Genomic DNA, 15,018 nt, shown 5'->3' on the forward strand with positions numbered 1-15,018 from the left:
CTCACTGCACCATTACTGACAATATTTCTGACATATTAATACCTCATTCCTTAAAAGCCCCTAAGACTTCAGCTAATGACCTAGGTAGGGAGAAGAAAATAGTTCCCCTAAATACTCCGAAGCCCATCTGTATCAGAATCCTTACGGTGCAATTCTTGGCAACTCATAATACTTCAGCTTTCAAGAACACACGTCTGTCAAGGTTCAGAGAGACAATTCAGGTGTGTGCTGCAATTCTTCATAAGAAACAGAACTTCAAATCTGCAATGCAGATTTTTACAAAATAAATTGCAAAGCAACCTGGCATGAGTGAACTCTTTCAGAACCCCTGTACAAGCTTAAATGTGTATTCTTATTTCAAAACTTGAGGCTGGTTTTTCTACTTGAATTCAGTTCTAATGGGACTTGGCTTTTTGGGGAAATATTTTCTAGTAAACAAGGCAGATACTCACTTCCCTGTCTATTCTGAAATTACTACGCACACTTACCTATGAATAGAGGATTCAACATCAGCATTTTCATCATTTGCCAATCACCCCTACTGTAACAATTTTGCAATTTCAAATTCCTCACAAACACTGTTAAGTATAGCAGATTACGTTCTGTTTATTTCTCAGCTCCACATAATGACAATGTATCCGGACACATCCTGGTGTCCTTAGGATTTTATCAGACAAAAAAAGAAGACCCATGAATTGTAGAAATATGACTCCCTACACATTGTTCTCTACAGTAAAATACACAGGTTTCTTAGCGTCAAAATGTGTAGTATATCGTTCCGTGTTTATGAATAACAGTGAATAAAACTACAACACACGGCTAATTGCTTCAGCTTATAAAAGCACCTTATGGTAGCAAAGGATGGCAGTTAATAATAACAATAAAAATGACATTAGGAATCATTAGCCAAGGAAAATGTGGCTCTGGGTTATTCAATAATTGACTCAAGTATAATTATACTGTACTCTATTTTAAACATGAGTTTTTCAATACTTTGCAACTCTTAACCTACACTCAAGCCAGGTAGAAAGCTAGTGTTGCTCTGCACAGTTAAAATAAATGCAGCCATTTTCCCCCTCAAAATTAATTTAAGCAATTGATTTTGTATACAAAGGTATATCCAGAAACCTCCAGGTTCCACTGTCACCATCTCTCCAGTGGGGGATTCTAAGAGCATGAGCATTTGGAAGCAGATTCCTATGGAACACGACCACGAGAATTAGACAGTCAGCTTGGAATCACAGCGATGTAATGCTGAGCAAAACAGACAGAAGAACTGTTGGCTCCCAACAGTATGCTCTGCCATCTATCTTCTTATTCATGAACCAATACATTTAATTGAAATTAATTTGTACTATTTCACGAAAAAGATGTGAAGAATAATACTGAAAAAAAATACTCAGGATGAAGATAAAAGGGTATTTTCCTTGCAAATGCCAATGCCCACAAAATAATGAAATGCATTCTACACATTTTTTATGAATGTAAATGTCATGATGATAGATAAATATGGAAAATACTGTACAGAATTTTTCACATCTATCACAAAAGAAATGGCTGCTGGCAAAAGTAGATGCAAATCATCGTACATTATCTGTACTATTCATGGAGGTACTTCTTTCTCCAATGGTAGCCCCACACCCAGGAGCAAGGCAAAGACGAGCTTCATTTACCATAACGCTTGGACTTTCGATGCATGGTTTCGAGTATCCAATGGTAGCAGGGTTGGCCCTGCCCTTCCAGTGCCAGACCTGGCCCTAACAACTGAGGCGGACTGCTTTGTCTGTCTTTTGAGTTTCCCTGAAAGCAGGGCCTGCAATGAAAACGTAGGAATCTTCAATGTATTTTGTGGAGATACTGCAGGAAATAGGAGTGCAGAAATGGGGACAGTTATACAGAGAAGGATTAAAAGCCATTGAACTTGCCACCTCTGTGGGCAACTGAATCTTCTTCCTACTGGGAATCCTCTTAAGAACCATAGAAAATATGCCTCAGAATAATGTCTTCAAAGAATAACAACTGCCTATCAATCTATGTCTTTCATTGCTTGAGGTTTACCTTCTGAGCGCTGACTTCTCTTTGTGACTGGAGTTAACTGAGCAAATTCCTTCAGCTTAGGGAAGAACACTGGGGCACAGATGAGAAAGAAATGATGGGTGAGATGCAAAGCGACCCACACCATGGTAACTGGTTGGCACGGCTTTAGCTGAAATAGAAAGCGGGGCCAAGGGTATGAGATGCAAAAAGGACTCCACTTTTTCACAGCTAAAGAAGCTAACGATTATGTCAGGAAGTCCACCCGACTCCTGTAAACTTCAAAACTCAAGTTTCAAAGAGGTATCCGGAAGATGAACAAACCGTTCCTTAGCTTACCTTTCTTAGTCTTATAATGCCGTCCTGGGCCTGGGCATCGGAAGTGATTTCAAAGAGTGCTGTTCCATCTCCGTCGATGATGTCATAGGAGGACTGCGCATTTTCACCAATATCCTGATCGTTGGCCTTCACCCTCCCTATGGCAGTGCCAAGAACCACATCTTCTGGTACCGAGAAGTGATACAGACCTTAGAAAAGGAAAGAAACACGGAGCACTGCACAAATTCCATTCATTTACTAACCCGTTTAGCAAATATTTATCCGGTACTTTCTTCGTTCTGAGTACACCGATGAGACATTAAGAACACAGTGATGGGAGATGAAAATATGCTGCAAAATGGACAATCCTTTACAGGAGTCAGAGACAAAGAGATCCCAGAAGAAGTCCCCTCTCTTCACGACTCTTCTGAGATATGAAACTTATTCAACCCTATGTTACCAAGCATAGATTTGGAGCAGAGTTGTATCAGGATATGAGTGAGTCTACGTGAAAGTTCTTTCCCATTTGCTGTATAATCACAGTGGCTGCCCGTAGGGATGTTCATTGTTGCCCAACATAAAATATTAAGCTAATTTCAGCACAGAAAGGTGCAATGTGTAACACACCGAAAGTCACTTTTGAAGTTACCTTTCTATTTACAGACTTGTAGACCATTTTTGATAAAATCCAATTACGAAACTTCTGCTGTGCCCTGCAGCGAGCCGTTCAGACATGAAACAGCCCACTAAAGTCCTCATTGCTCTGAAGACCAGAAATCCTACCTCCGAAAGTCTCTAGGCAAAATACAATTACAGCGCACGTGTATTCTCCCATGGGGCCAGTGAAATGTGTCTAATTAGTGGTATTAGTCCCATTTTTACTCACATCGCTTCAGTTGGTATATTGGTGTCACTCATTTCATTGGTGGAGGGAAGCAACCATAACCCCTGGCCATTCCCACTTCAGTACACACCTGCCCTCCACCTAACTGCTAACTCCCACATTTCTTTGCCTGAGGCTTTTCTCTGGCCTTCAGGACCCATTTTACCCACTGCCTGTCAGGCCAGAACTACCAGAAAATTAATGCCCTCACAGAAGCAGCCCTCAAAGACTCACACAACTCGGGATATAAAATGCCAGGCTCCTCCCCTCTCTGCTAGGGTAACCTGGAGCTATTTCTTCTGTTTATTTACGGTGTTTCAGACTTTCCCCAACGGGATCAAGTTCCAATCCCCCACAGTCATAGCCGGCTTGATAATGCACTTATTGGCTCTCTATCCTTCTCTCTCACACATCCTCACTCCCCTACTGGCGATTCCTGGGATCATCTCCAAGATAAACTACTTATAATCAAATTCCTGTCTCAGTGCCTGTTTCGGGGGAACCCAAACTCAAGACAACCAGGAAGTTTTAGTCCCACTGCAACCAAAACAAGGGGACAAAAATAAATATTCGATGAGCTATAAACCAAAAGGAAAAATTAAATCTGGAGAACATTACCTAATTCTAGTCGGAACTCAATCACTGAGTCCCTAGGACGAACGAAGGCTCATTTTACCCGATCTAACGAGATTATTTCAGATGATGGGTAAGGTTTTCCTCCAGCACTAACACACTTTTATTTAATGATGAAATAAAAATGTCTCTTAGAATCATGAAATTATGGCACTGGGGAACAAAAATGTTTCCCAAATAGTTTCACCATAAGGTAGGCACTGAAAATCCACATGTCAAACACGGGTCTCCCAATTCTCTCATAATTGGTATAATGATTCTATTTCCTTCAAACTTTATATACCAGGTAAGGTTTGAGATGATCCCTCTAGGTATGCTTATTAAGTAAATAAGCCAGCAAGGGGCTTCACCTTGCTGCTAGTCCTACATCGGTGAGCCTTGGGAAGCCACGCAAATGGAACGTTTATCCATTCCTATTCTGCTCACTCATCTCTATCAGCGTGACCGTAGTTAACAGTTATTACCCCTAAGAAAGGGAACACTTTTGAAACTCGCCTGCTATCGCTGAATTGAAACAATCATTTTCTGAGAGAGTTGTATAGTACAGCCTTAACTATTACGGCCACTGAAAAGCAAATAAAAGACCCGGGGAAAGGAGAGGAGAAATAGTACCCTCCATTTCAATAATTTGGTTAAAAAGGGTGGCACTGTTATCTGATTATGCACGGCCGGAAGTGAAAATTCTACAATTGCTAATGAAATTCATCCTTTCTGTTATTTCTACCTTGGAATTTCTTTCTGCTGATAAATTCCCAAAGATACCTCAAATGTGTCATTTTCAAGCTCCACATGTGTCTCTCTCCCTCTCCCCCTCTCTCCCTACTCTTCTCTCTTCAGAAACAGGTTCTCCTATGGTATTCCCTATCTGAGCAAATAGCATCTGCATGCATGTAATGTCTCATGGCAGAAATGTGACTAAAAATGCAATGTATCCTTAGATTTTTGTTATCATTAACTCTCAAGTATCTGTCACATCTATATACTTTCTCCAGTTCCAGTGTGACCACCCTTGCTTGCTAGCTCTGCTTTCACTCTTCACATGAATGCTTATGAACGCTCTGCAAGCGGCTGCAGTGTGGAGAACACATTGGAAGAAGGTCACCAGATTTTACATTCTCTGATTTCCCTAGAATCTAATTTTATTACTTAACCTACAATGCGAAACCTTTTAATGGCTTCCCAGTGATTTTAGGAAAAAGATCATGGTACTTAAAAAGGTACTCCAAATCCAAGTATGGCTAACTCCTCCCTAACCTAACTCTCTAGACTCCAATGGTAGTAAGATTCTTTTAATTCTCATCTGGGGCCAAACACCCCTCTTTCCCGGGGCTTTTGGACATCCTCTTCCTCCAGTTGCAATGTCCACTCCCCATTCCCCTGGTTTCACTTGGTTCCAGCTAATTTCTATTCATCGTTCATATCTCAAGAGTCTCCATGTCGGAAAGGCCTTCCCAAGTCATCTGTGTCAGATTATTTGGATAAGTACTCACAAGAAAGGGAACATGTACTGTGAGAGTAGAAAAAAGTTGGAAAATAATGATTATCTCCCTGATTCATTGATGGCGGCTGCCTAGAATTTTCTTGAGATGCTTCTGAGGCAGAGCACAGCTTTAGGAGGGATAAGTAAGGTCAGTGACCACTGATGGCTGAAAGAGGAGTCACAGGAAGTCACAAGAAGGAGGAGCGCTTATTTTTTTCAGCAAGTACGTTGCATATCTGCTTTCCCCACCTCAAGTACTATGGAGTTCAGTTTCTTTTATACAACAAGTGGGACTATTGTCTAATCATTCTCTCAAGTTCTTAAGTGGGAGGTACCACGAAATAGAGAACTAAGCACATATCTTGCAGTCAGACACCCTGGTTCTAATTCTTAGCTCCACTGTATACTATACATTGAATATTTGGAAATTTCCTCAATTTCTTTGAAATCTGTAATGGGGATACATTTAGTACCAAAAGGACAGGAGAGTTGGTTGTTCCATTTATATACATATGTTTCATTTATATATAAATATAAATATAAATATAAATATAAATATAAATATAAATATATATATATATATATATATATATATATATATAAAAATTGGCATACCTTGCATATAATAAGCATTCAATGATTGCCATCAGTTTTTTGGTGTTGCTGAAAATTAGGACATAAGTTCAAATGAAAACATCATGCTTAGAGATTTTCACCCAGTGCAGGGAAGTCACTTACTTTGGGCAAATTTTGGAGGATTGTCATTAACGTCGGTAAGGGTCACTGTAAGTGTTGTGGTCCCAGACAGGCCACCGGAGTGTCCACCCATATCTTTGGCTTGGATAACAACCAGGTACTCCTCTTTGGCTTCTCTGTCCATGTTGGGAAGGGCAGTTTTTATAATTGCTGAGGGGGAAAAATGGGAGAATGACTTTCAGACAGACCGCTCATTCAAAACGAATGTGTGACTCCCTCTCTCTCTCTCTCTCTCTCTCTCTCACACACACACACACACACACACACACGTGCACACATCAAGTCCCCACTCAGATAATTTTCTGTTTTCTTTTTCCTTTTAACTGGTGTGCATCTGCGATGACAACACTGAGAAAGATTTTAGTCACAGACATCAGTGGCTAACTTGCAAAAATATACATTAGAAAGTAAACTGAATGGCATACTCTTGCCTACCAAACTAAAGTATAAATCATAACATAGCCTCATCTACCCAGGAAAACCCTGGAAGTGAAAGAATCTTACAATTTATCACAGACTCCAATTCCCTACAAGAGGAGTAAATACATAAATAGCTTGAAGGCTCTGAGGTCAAAGATAAATTATTCTGAAGCTCATAAATACATCGGAGAGATGAAAGAAATAAATGCATTATTAGGATCAACTCAGATGAATAAAACACCAATCAGAATTAATATAGGCAAGTGTCTAAATCCTAAGGTACTATTCAACCACATTTATATTTTAATTGTCACATTTTCTCTATTGTAAAAGTAATAAATAATTTAGGAAAAAAATGAAAAGAAGGAGAAAAGAGAAAGGAGGTAAAACATAAAATCATAGAAATATAACATCATCAGCGCTAAAATGTTCGCGTTTTTTCTTCTGATATATTTTCAGGGTTTCATCCATCTGCCCCTCTATGTGTTTCACCAATAATTTAATGTTCTTCTTAAAGATTCAAAATTTGGGTAGATACTTCGGAAGTTATTTTAAAAATCTTAATTTAGCCCTCTCCCTACTCTCATATCTCTTTATAGATAAATTTTGCTAACATTTGGGTGGGTACATTTCCAAAGCCAATATATGTATATGCATACAAATGAACATATGTGCATATGAACATTTGACCACAAATGTGGCCATGACATAGGCACTGTTCTAGGACTTTCTTTTATCACAGAATGGGTATCTTTGAGATCTTTTTTTTGTTAGCATACAGACATCCAACTCAGTACTTCTTTTTTTTTTTTTTTTAAAGATTTTATTTATTTATTTGACAGAGATAGAGACAGCCAGCGAGAGAGGGAACACAAGCAGGGGGAGTGGGAGAGGAAGAAGCAGGCTCACAGCGGAGGAGCCTGATGTGGGACTCGATCCCATAACGCCGGGATCATGCCCTGAGCTGAAGGCAGACGCTTAACCGCTGTGCCACCCAGGCGCCCCCCAACTCAGTACTTCTTACAGCTGCATAACTACTCATTTATGAAAACACAATCAGTAACTTAAGTTTACCCGTATCAATGGGTGTTGCGGTTATCTCAATTTTTCCCACTTCAAAGAACAATTAGATATCTTACAATGTTTATTTTTCTCTGTGTCCTGCAGTTTTACTTGACTCTGTCACACAAAACACACCTCCCATCTCCATATTGCTAAAAGCCCGTAACAAAAATTATTGTGACTAGCCCAAAATATTCCCGTTGAATGAATGTGTGTTACATCTCTGGCCCAAGTTAAAGAAAACTGTCTGGATTAAAAATAATTCCCCCCTCATTAGTAACCCCAGGAATATCAGACATGTTCAATTCAAACTGAGGATAAGCCACTCTCTTGGCCATTTCTGAAGTTGGAATCATGGTTTGTTTGTTTTTTGTTTGGACGCTTAAGCTCTAATTAAATCATCTGTCTGTAAGAGGTTTGCAAGGAGTTCAGGTCCCTGAATTATTCGAGTAGCAGGTGAGGCCTAAGAGTGCCCAGGGAAATCTAATACACCCAGACAGACAGCGTGCAGGGTTCGGGAAGAGCCATGAGCCCCGATGTACTTTATTACACCTTGATACCACTTCTGTATCCGAGAGTCACATTCAGGGAGTACTAATGAATAACCCTGCTTATTTAGAAACATTGATAGTAACATAATAATATCTTTCAATATGATGTCTTGTTTCAAGATTTGATCATCTTAAAATACAACTCGATAGACCATACTTATAGGAATATAAACAAAAAGAAGCAGAAGAGAAAAACAGATATATAATAACCACATATAATAATCACGTAGACTTAGTTTACTATGTGGGAAAACAAATATGAACAAAAAACAACAACAATAACAACAAAACCTCATCATTAGCATGATGAAATGCCAATCTGGCCACTCTGTCATGGATATACATCCCATAACTCAGAATATCTTCATTATGGGTCCAATGTCAGTAGAAAGGACTAGAAAACCGTCTTACTCCCATGATAGTTACATGAATGTTTGTAAAGTTTAGGTACCATCACATTCTAAGGCCATCATGAATTAAAGCCATCCATTGGACTTTGGAAGTTGGCATACAATGTTTAATAATCAGAGGAAGCGGATATAATTCTCCAAGGAAGGCGGCAGTTGTTTTGTTTTGTTTTGTTTTTTCCTTTTTTCAAATGAGCAGATGGGTTGAAGTCTACACATGAGTCCTTTGGGGTTACTTCAGAGGAAGAATTTTTACAATTTCCTCAGACCCAGAAAAGTGTGGTATGCATTATTTTCATCATTTTTTAAAATATATTGAGAGAATCTAAAAAAAAAAAAAAAAAAAAACCCGTGATGTCTCTCAGACAACCTGGAATTAAAATAGTTCGGAGGCTCAGTTATAATAGCATACCTGGGTTTAATGTCTATGAGTTATATCAAAATACGAGAGCAGCATTATGGTGAAAGGACTTGCTTAAATGGGATAAGAGCTCCATGGGTCTCCACCTATTAAGAAATGTTTATGCTTTCCACCATTAAGGTATACTGTATTCACACTACTGAATATGCATATCTATTGACAAGTTTGAGTCCCCTTCTAAATGCTCCTTCATATTGAAGTCATGCAAGTTTCCTTTCTCACATTATTCTCACACTTACTAGCTTTGGGACCAGAACAAATTATTAAACTCATCAGGACTCAATATCTTGCCCTGTCAAATGGAAATAATAATCAGCCTCCCATTGTGGGTATGTTAAGACTGGGTGTGAGAACTCATGCAAAGTTCTTGGCTTACACTATTTTCCTTCCCCTTTTTCCTTCCCAATGAGAATTTATTTAATGCTTACCTGGATGATGGTTACAGTGCTAAACATCCTCCAACTGCCCCCTCCAGATCCACTTTCCAGCATTTTCCACCTACTCTTGGCATGGAAGAGTGTCCTTTATGGATTGCCTCAATGAACTCCCCCCCCCTTTTTTTTTAAGATTCATTCATTAGAGAAAGAGACAGAGAGCACAAGTGGGAATAGGGGCACAGGGAGAGGGAGAGAGAGATAATCCCAAGCAGACTCCCCACTGAGCAGGAGGTCCAAAGCAGGGCTGGTCTCATGACCCCAAGATCATGACCTGAGCCAGAATCAAGAGTTGGACCCTCAACTGACTAAGCCACCCAGGCACCCCTGGACTTCTTTCCTTTCTGACTCTACATTAGACTCAACCAACATACATTACCCTAGGAGACTGAAGAGGATATAGCAGGCTGAAGTTCCAGACTCTCCAAATACCCCAATCATATGTTCGGCCAGTCTATGGTTACTATCTTCAAATATTGCTAGAGCAAAACTTTATAGTGTCTGATAGCTGCCCCAATTCCTTGTTCTCTCAGGCCTAGGGTGATGATGGCACTTCTTCTCCTGCTAGCCTTGGGGTGCTCTGCTATCCCTTGATGGTTTCTCTTAACCTGGCCAAGCTTTTGTCAATAGTTCCTTCATTAAACTCTCCTCTATCACACCATTCCTGCCAAGACCCTAAAAAATACGGTTAGGACACCGGTTCATGATCCAAGGGTCAAACATGTTTCTAGCATGTCATTCTTATACAAATATCTACAGTTCAAAAGTATTTCAATGTAATAACACCTTACCCCTTGACGTGGCAGAACAGGTATTTGTTTCCCCATCAGAAAAAAAGAGAATAATAGCTATCCAGTTAAGTGAAGTCGCTCAAGACGATCCAGCTGGAAAGCTGCACATAGAAGTCTCCACACTTTCTCTTTTCTTAGACAACACTAGGAGTGGGTTTTCTGATTTTTAAGGCAAGCGAGGAGTCTCTCCAAGTTTTCTTTAGGGCATGAAGCATACTTCATTGGCTTCAGTGCAAACTGTATAATGAACAGCACTTGCTTTCTGAGCTGCCTGTAGTCTCAACCTCACGACTAGCAATGACTCATTAGGAAATTCAAGACAGAATTTCAGGAACATTTTCCCTGCTACCTTGTAGCCGTAAAAGCAGGCTAGGAAAAACCCCAAGTGCCCTTGGCCCTCCCTTTTTTCTCCTCGTATTGGGGCATATGTACACATGTCATTAAAACTTTTTTTAAAATTCCTATTCAAAGGCAGATCATTTCACCTACATAGACGTTGCAATATGATGATAAACTCCTAAAATAGTAACTTAAAAGTGCCTTGAAAGTTGCCTCTACTTCTCCCCTGAATTATTTGCTTTGGCTCACATGTTCTCCCAAGCTTTAGGCTTTTCTTTTATAGACAGAAGAGAGAACTTCCTTATTTTAAAAAGTATTGTTTGGTATCAAATACCACCTTGCACAGAGCAGAAAATACAGTAAGTTATTTTTCCTCTCAGATTTGCGAAGTCAAAAATTTTGACCTATGTTATAAGCTACATTTTGAAATCCTCAGTTAAATGGCATTTTTATTCATTTTCAACTTTTATTTTAAAACAGTAGACAGGAGCTCCCTACACACTTTCAGCTAAAAATAAACCAATTTAAAACACCTTTGATGGTGCTGATGTCAAACAGCTTCCCACTGCCCAAGACAAGAACCGTATCCATCTTTTTTCACCAAAGTGGTGAAGCAAAATTAATGCTCATGTCTTCCCACATGCTCATAGTTACACATTTTCAATGCCCAGCAACGTTTTTAGAAGCTTAAATATTATGTTTAAACTTCCATTACATCAACTTGGCAACAAATTATAGAGTTTTCAATTTTATGGCAAGCAGCATGACAAAATGCTTTCTTCTGGGGCAATGAGTAAAACTCTTTGGTGTAAGCATTTGATAAACTGCCTCACCAAAAAGAAAATCAACTTCGCTAATTAAACATGGTATTATCAGGATTGACTCGGAGTTGATACAATTAAAAATATTACATCTTTTGTCTTTGACGTTTATAAAATTCCAACTCTGTAACGGTCCTAGTATTTATATGTAGACCCTTTACCTCATTACCCTTAGATGAATCATGGAATATCCTTGGGACAAAATTTTTCCTTGAAAATAGGAGTCTCTAAGATTTTGAGAAGAAGAAAAAACAAAACAAACAAAAACACAGTTGGTGTTCAGGAGGATTGCTGGATTCTCAGTAGCGTTAACTGTAAAGCAAATTCAGAAGAGGGAACATAATCACAGTTTAGGAGAACTTCCCTGGAACTGAATTTTGAAAATCTATTCTAATCCGAAATTTCTTGAGAATGGAAGAGCACAACCCATTGTCCATGAATTTAATTCACTTGGGGATTTTGAGCTCGGCCCTGGAGAGTGGGGCGGGAAGGTGTGAAATGGGAGGTGAAACTTGGTAGGATAACTAAGGAGGGAAAAGGGGAATCATCTTGCCCTGAACATGGCATTCATTACCCTACTGTGAGAAGATTCTCCTGTATTTAAAATACATGCTTTTATCTTAACTTCATTCAATAGAATGGAGATTTCCTTGTTGCAGTAGTTTAAAAATTTGAGTCCTAGGCTGGCCTTAAGTTCTTCCTAAGTGCTCAACAGCTGTTCCTTCTGTCTCATTATCCAGGGAGTACTTCTGATTAGAATCCAGTTTCAGTCATCTCAAAAATTTAAAACTTGTGTATGTGTGTGCGTGTGTCTGTATGTGTGTTTACCATTGTCTTTGGTGTTATCATTTGAGAAGCATTTTGTATCTGTCACGAAAGCTTCTTTTTATAATTTCTGTGATATCACCAGATTGAGAGGCTTCAAGAGAAAGGCAAGGAGATGCTGATTAACTCCTTTGTCATTTTGAAGGCTGATTACTGTAATTCACTCTTTGCGGGTCTCCTAGATTGTGCCGTTCAAAGATTGCCGTTGATACAAAATGCTGTGCTAGACTCCTCTTTTGAATAAGACGTGTTGAACACATTATCCTGGTTATGAAACCACGAGCTTTGTTATTCCCCAAAACTCTCGCCAATTCAATGTGCAATTATCATTTTACTATCTGTAAAAAAAAGGTCTCCCATTCATGAGATTAAGTGATACAAATTCACCAGGGATAAATTCCTTTTGGGCACCATATACTGTACCCACAATTTCTGCTAACCATGTGATTTGTACTATACACTGTCATGAATGAGGGATAAAGGATATACAAACAGAGCTGCATGAACATATGGCCACCTTACCCCTGAATAATAGTGGCAGTATAATAACTGCAGTAAAGTCAAACTTGCACAGATATATCACAAAGGAGAATGTGAATCATTTGAAACCTCTTTACCCTCCCTGAGGTTCAAAAATGTGCATTTCCAGGGCGCATGGGTGGCTCAGTCATTAAGCGTCTGCCTTCGGCTCAGGGCGTGATCCAGGAGTTCCAAGATCGAGCCCCACATCAGGCTCCTCCACTGGGAGCCTGCTTCTTCCTCTCCCACTCCCCCTGCTTGTGTTCCCTCTCTCTCTGGCTGTCTCTCTCTGTCAAATAAATAAATAAAATCTTTTTAAAAAATGTGCATTTCCCCTTCTTTGTGACTATAACTTATGAGTTAGCTAGAGAGGGGATGATAGATGAATGATAGATAGGTTGATAGAAAGACAGACAAACAGAATGGTCTGGATTTGGAAAAACTAGATTTCTCATATATTCCTCATGCTTTTGTAAAATATTACAATATAATTGTAAAGCTAATGAGTTAAATGTACCAGGAATCAAAAGCTTATTTATATACTCTGATTTGGTATTTTTAAAATTAAGAATTTATTCCAAGGATATTATTAATTTTCCTTTCTCCAGATGTCTCAAATTTTTAGATTAAGATGTTCACTTTTTTGTATGATGTTTTTAAAACATCAAGCAATTTAAATATGGAACAGTTGGGAAATATTAAATTAGTGGTGAAGTTTACAGAGATCAAATGTATACAATGTTAAGCAGATGTTAAAAATTGTGTTATATAAATTCTGTAGCCACATAAAATGTTTATAACAATTCTTAAATTTTAAAAATAACATGAAATGACTATTTTATATTATAATGTGCTTAAAATTTGGCAGAGAATAGAAACAAAGATAATGTGATGTGTTTTTGTGAAGGAATTGAAGGTTGCCTCCTCCCCCAAATTTCTCAGCACAATGTTATGGAAAGCAGAGGAGTATATGTTTTAGAATATGAACTCTGAGGTTATACAAATGAGAAATTATTTTTGATCTGATACTACCAGCCATGTGAACTTGGGTAAATAACTGAAACTCCCTGAGGCTTACCAGTATTATATGTAAAATGTTATTAATTGCCAAACAAGACGTTAAAGTTGATATTACCACGTGAGAAGTAAAAAGGCCAAATGTCTTACTTGATACACACAGAGATATGAATACAGATATAGATGCCCTCACAGAGCTATATGTAAATATATATTTTACGTTTATTTTACATACACATATTTACTATATATATATACTCACACATATATATATATTTAACTTTGTATTTACATTTTATGAATATATACATATACATGCATACGTATGCAAATAAAATTTAGTTATTAATTTAGTGGTAATAATAATTAAAATAAACTTACCTTATTTTAAAAATAAGAAACAAAGATGATATTCAGCAATGCTACAAAGTATGAACATCCCTCATCAACTTAAAAATAGTAACGTCCCCACAGTGATTTCCAGATGACAGACAAAATTTATTGTTGGCATTCAAATCTCTACAGGGTTTGTACCCAAACTCATTTTTGACTACAACATCCCATATGCCTTTGATAGCATATTTCCGTGATGCCCCAGACACTTACCTTTCTTCAGATTCTTCCACTAACATTACTGCCTTCACCACTCTCTGTGGATCATGCAGCCTAGGCCACCCTTGCCCTTTACTGGACCTCTTAAAATTCCATCCATCCCTTCAGGCCCAGCTGTAAAGCTGCAGAGGCTGAGAAGCCTTCCGAGGTAGAACTAATTACTCTCTTCCTTTTGATCTTTTGCACCTCGGCTAGCCACTTTCTCATAGCATTTACTTTCATGTTTCTTCTCCATTTCATCACTTCCACCATGATTTCAACCTGTTCTGATAGTAAATCATTGTAGAAAGGAACCATGCCTCATTCATTCTCGCATGCCCAGAACCAAACATAATTCCTGCACATAATAAGTATGGACAAATGTAGGAGAGAAGACAACAAGACAAGGCAGAAGAGAGAAGGTAGATGGGAGCGAAGAGGGAGGAAGAAAGACAAACAGAAAATGAAATGGTAATTGGGGGCTTTTCTAGCTGCTCTGGGGGCTCAGCACTGGACTGTGGAAACACTCAATGTTAATAATTCTGATGTCTCAGGGACCAGAGGCATTTAGTTACAATTATAAGGTAGCAGAGGAAATAAAAGGCACCCGAATTGGCAAGAAAGAAGTCAAACTTTCTCTATTTGCAGACAACATGATACTATATGTAGAAAACCCGAAAGACTCCACCAAAAAATTGATAGAACTAATTAGTCAA

At 38.6% G+C, this 15,018-nt stretch overlaps 1 protein-coding gene across 1 annotated transcript in view; it reads right to left on the reverse strand.

Moving 5' to 3' along the window:
- The window catches only part of CDH8 (cadherin 8), a 355,394-nt gene that overhangs the window by 158,422 nt on the left and 181,954 nt on the right, over nt 1-15,018 (reverse strand). Inside the window, exons 6-7 of the mRNA XM_057314604.1 lie at nt 6,087-6,254; nt 2,374-2,561 (exon numbers count right to left, since the gene is read on the reverse strand). Coding sequence (XP_057170587.1) covers nt 2,374-2,561; nt 6,087-6,254 — 356 coding nt within the window. The remainder of the gene's footprint in view (nt 1-2,373; nt 2,562-6,086; nt 6,255-15,018) is intronic.

Source organism: Ursus arctos, unplaced genomic scaffold (assembly GCF_023065955.2).
Source record: "Ursus arctos isolate Adak ecotype North America unplaced genomic scaffold, UrsArc2.0 scaffold_19, whole genome shotgun sequence".
Taxonomy (NCBI): Eukaryota; Metazoa; Chordata; class Mammalia; order Carnivora; family Ursidae; genus Ursus; species Ursus arctos.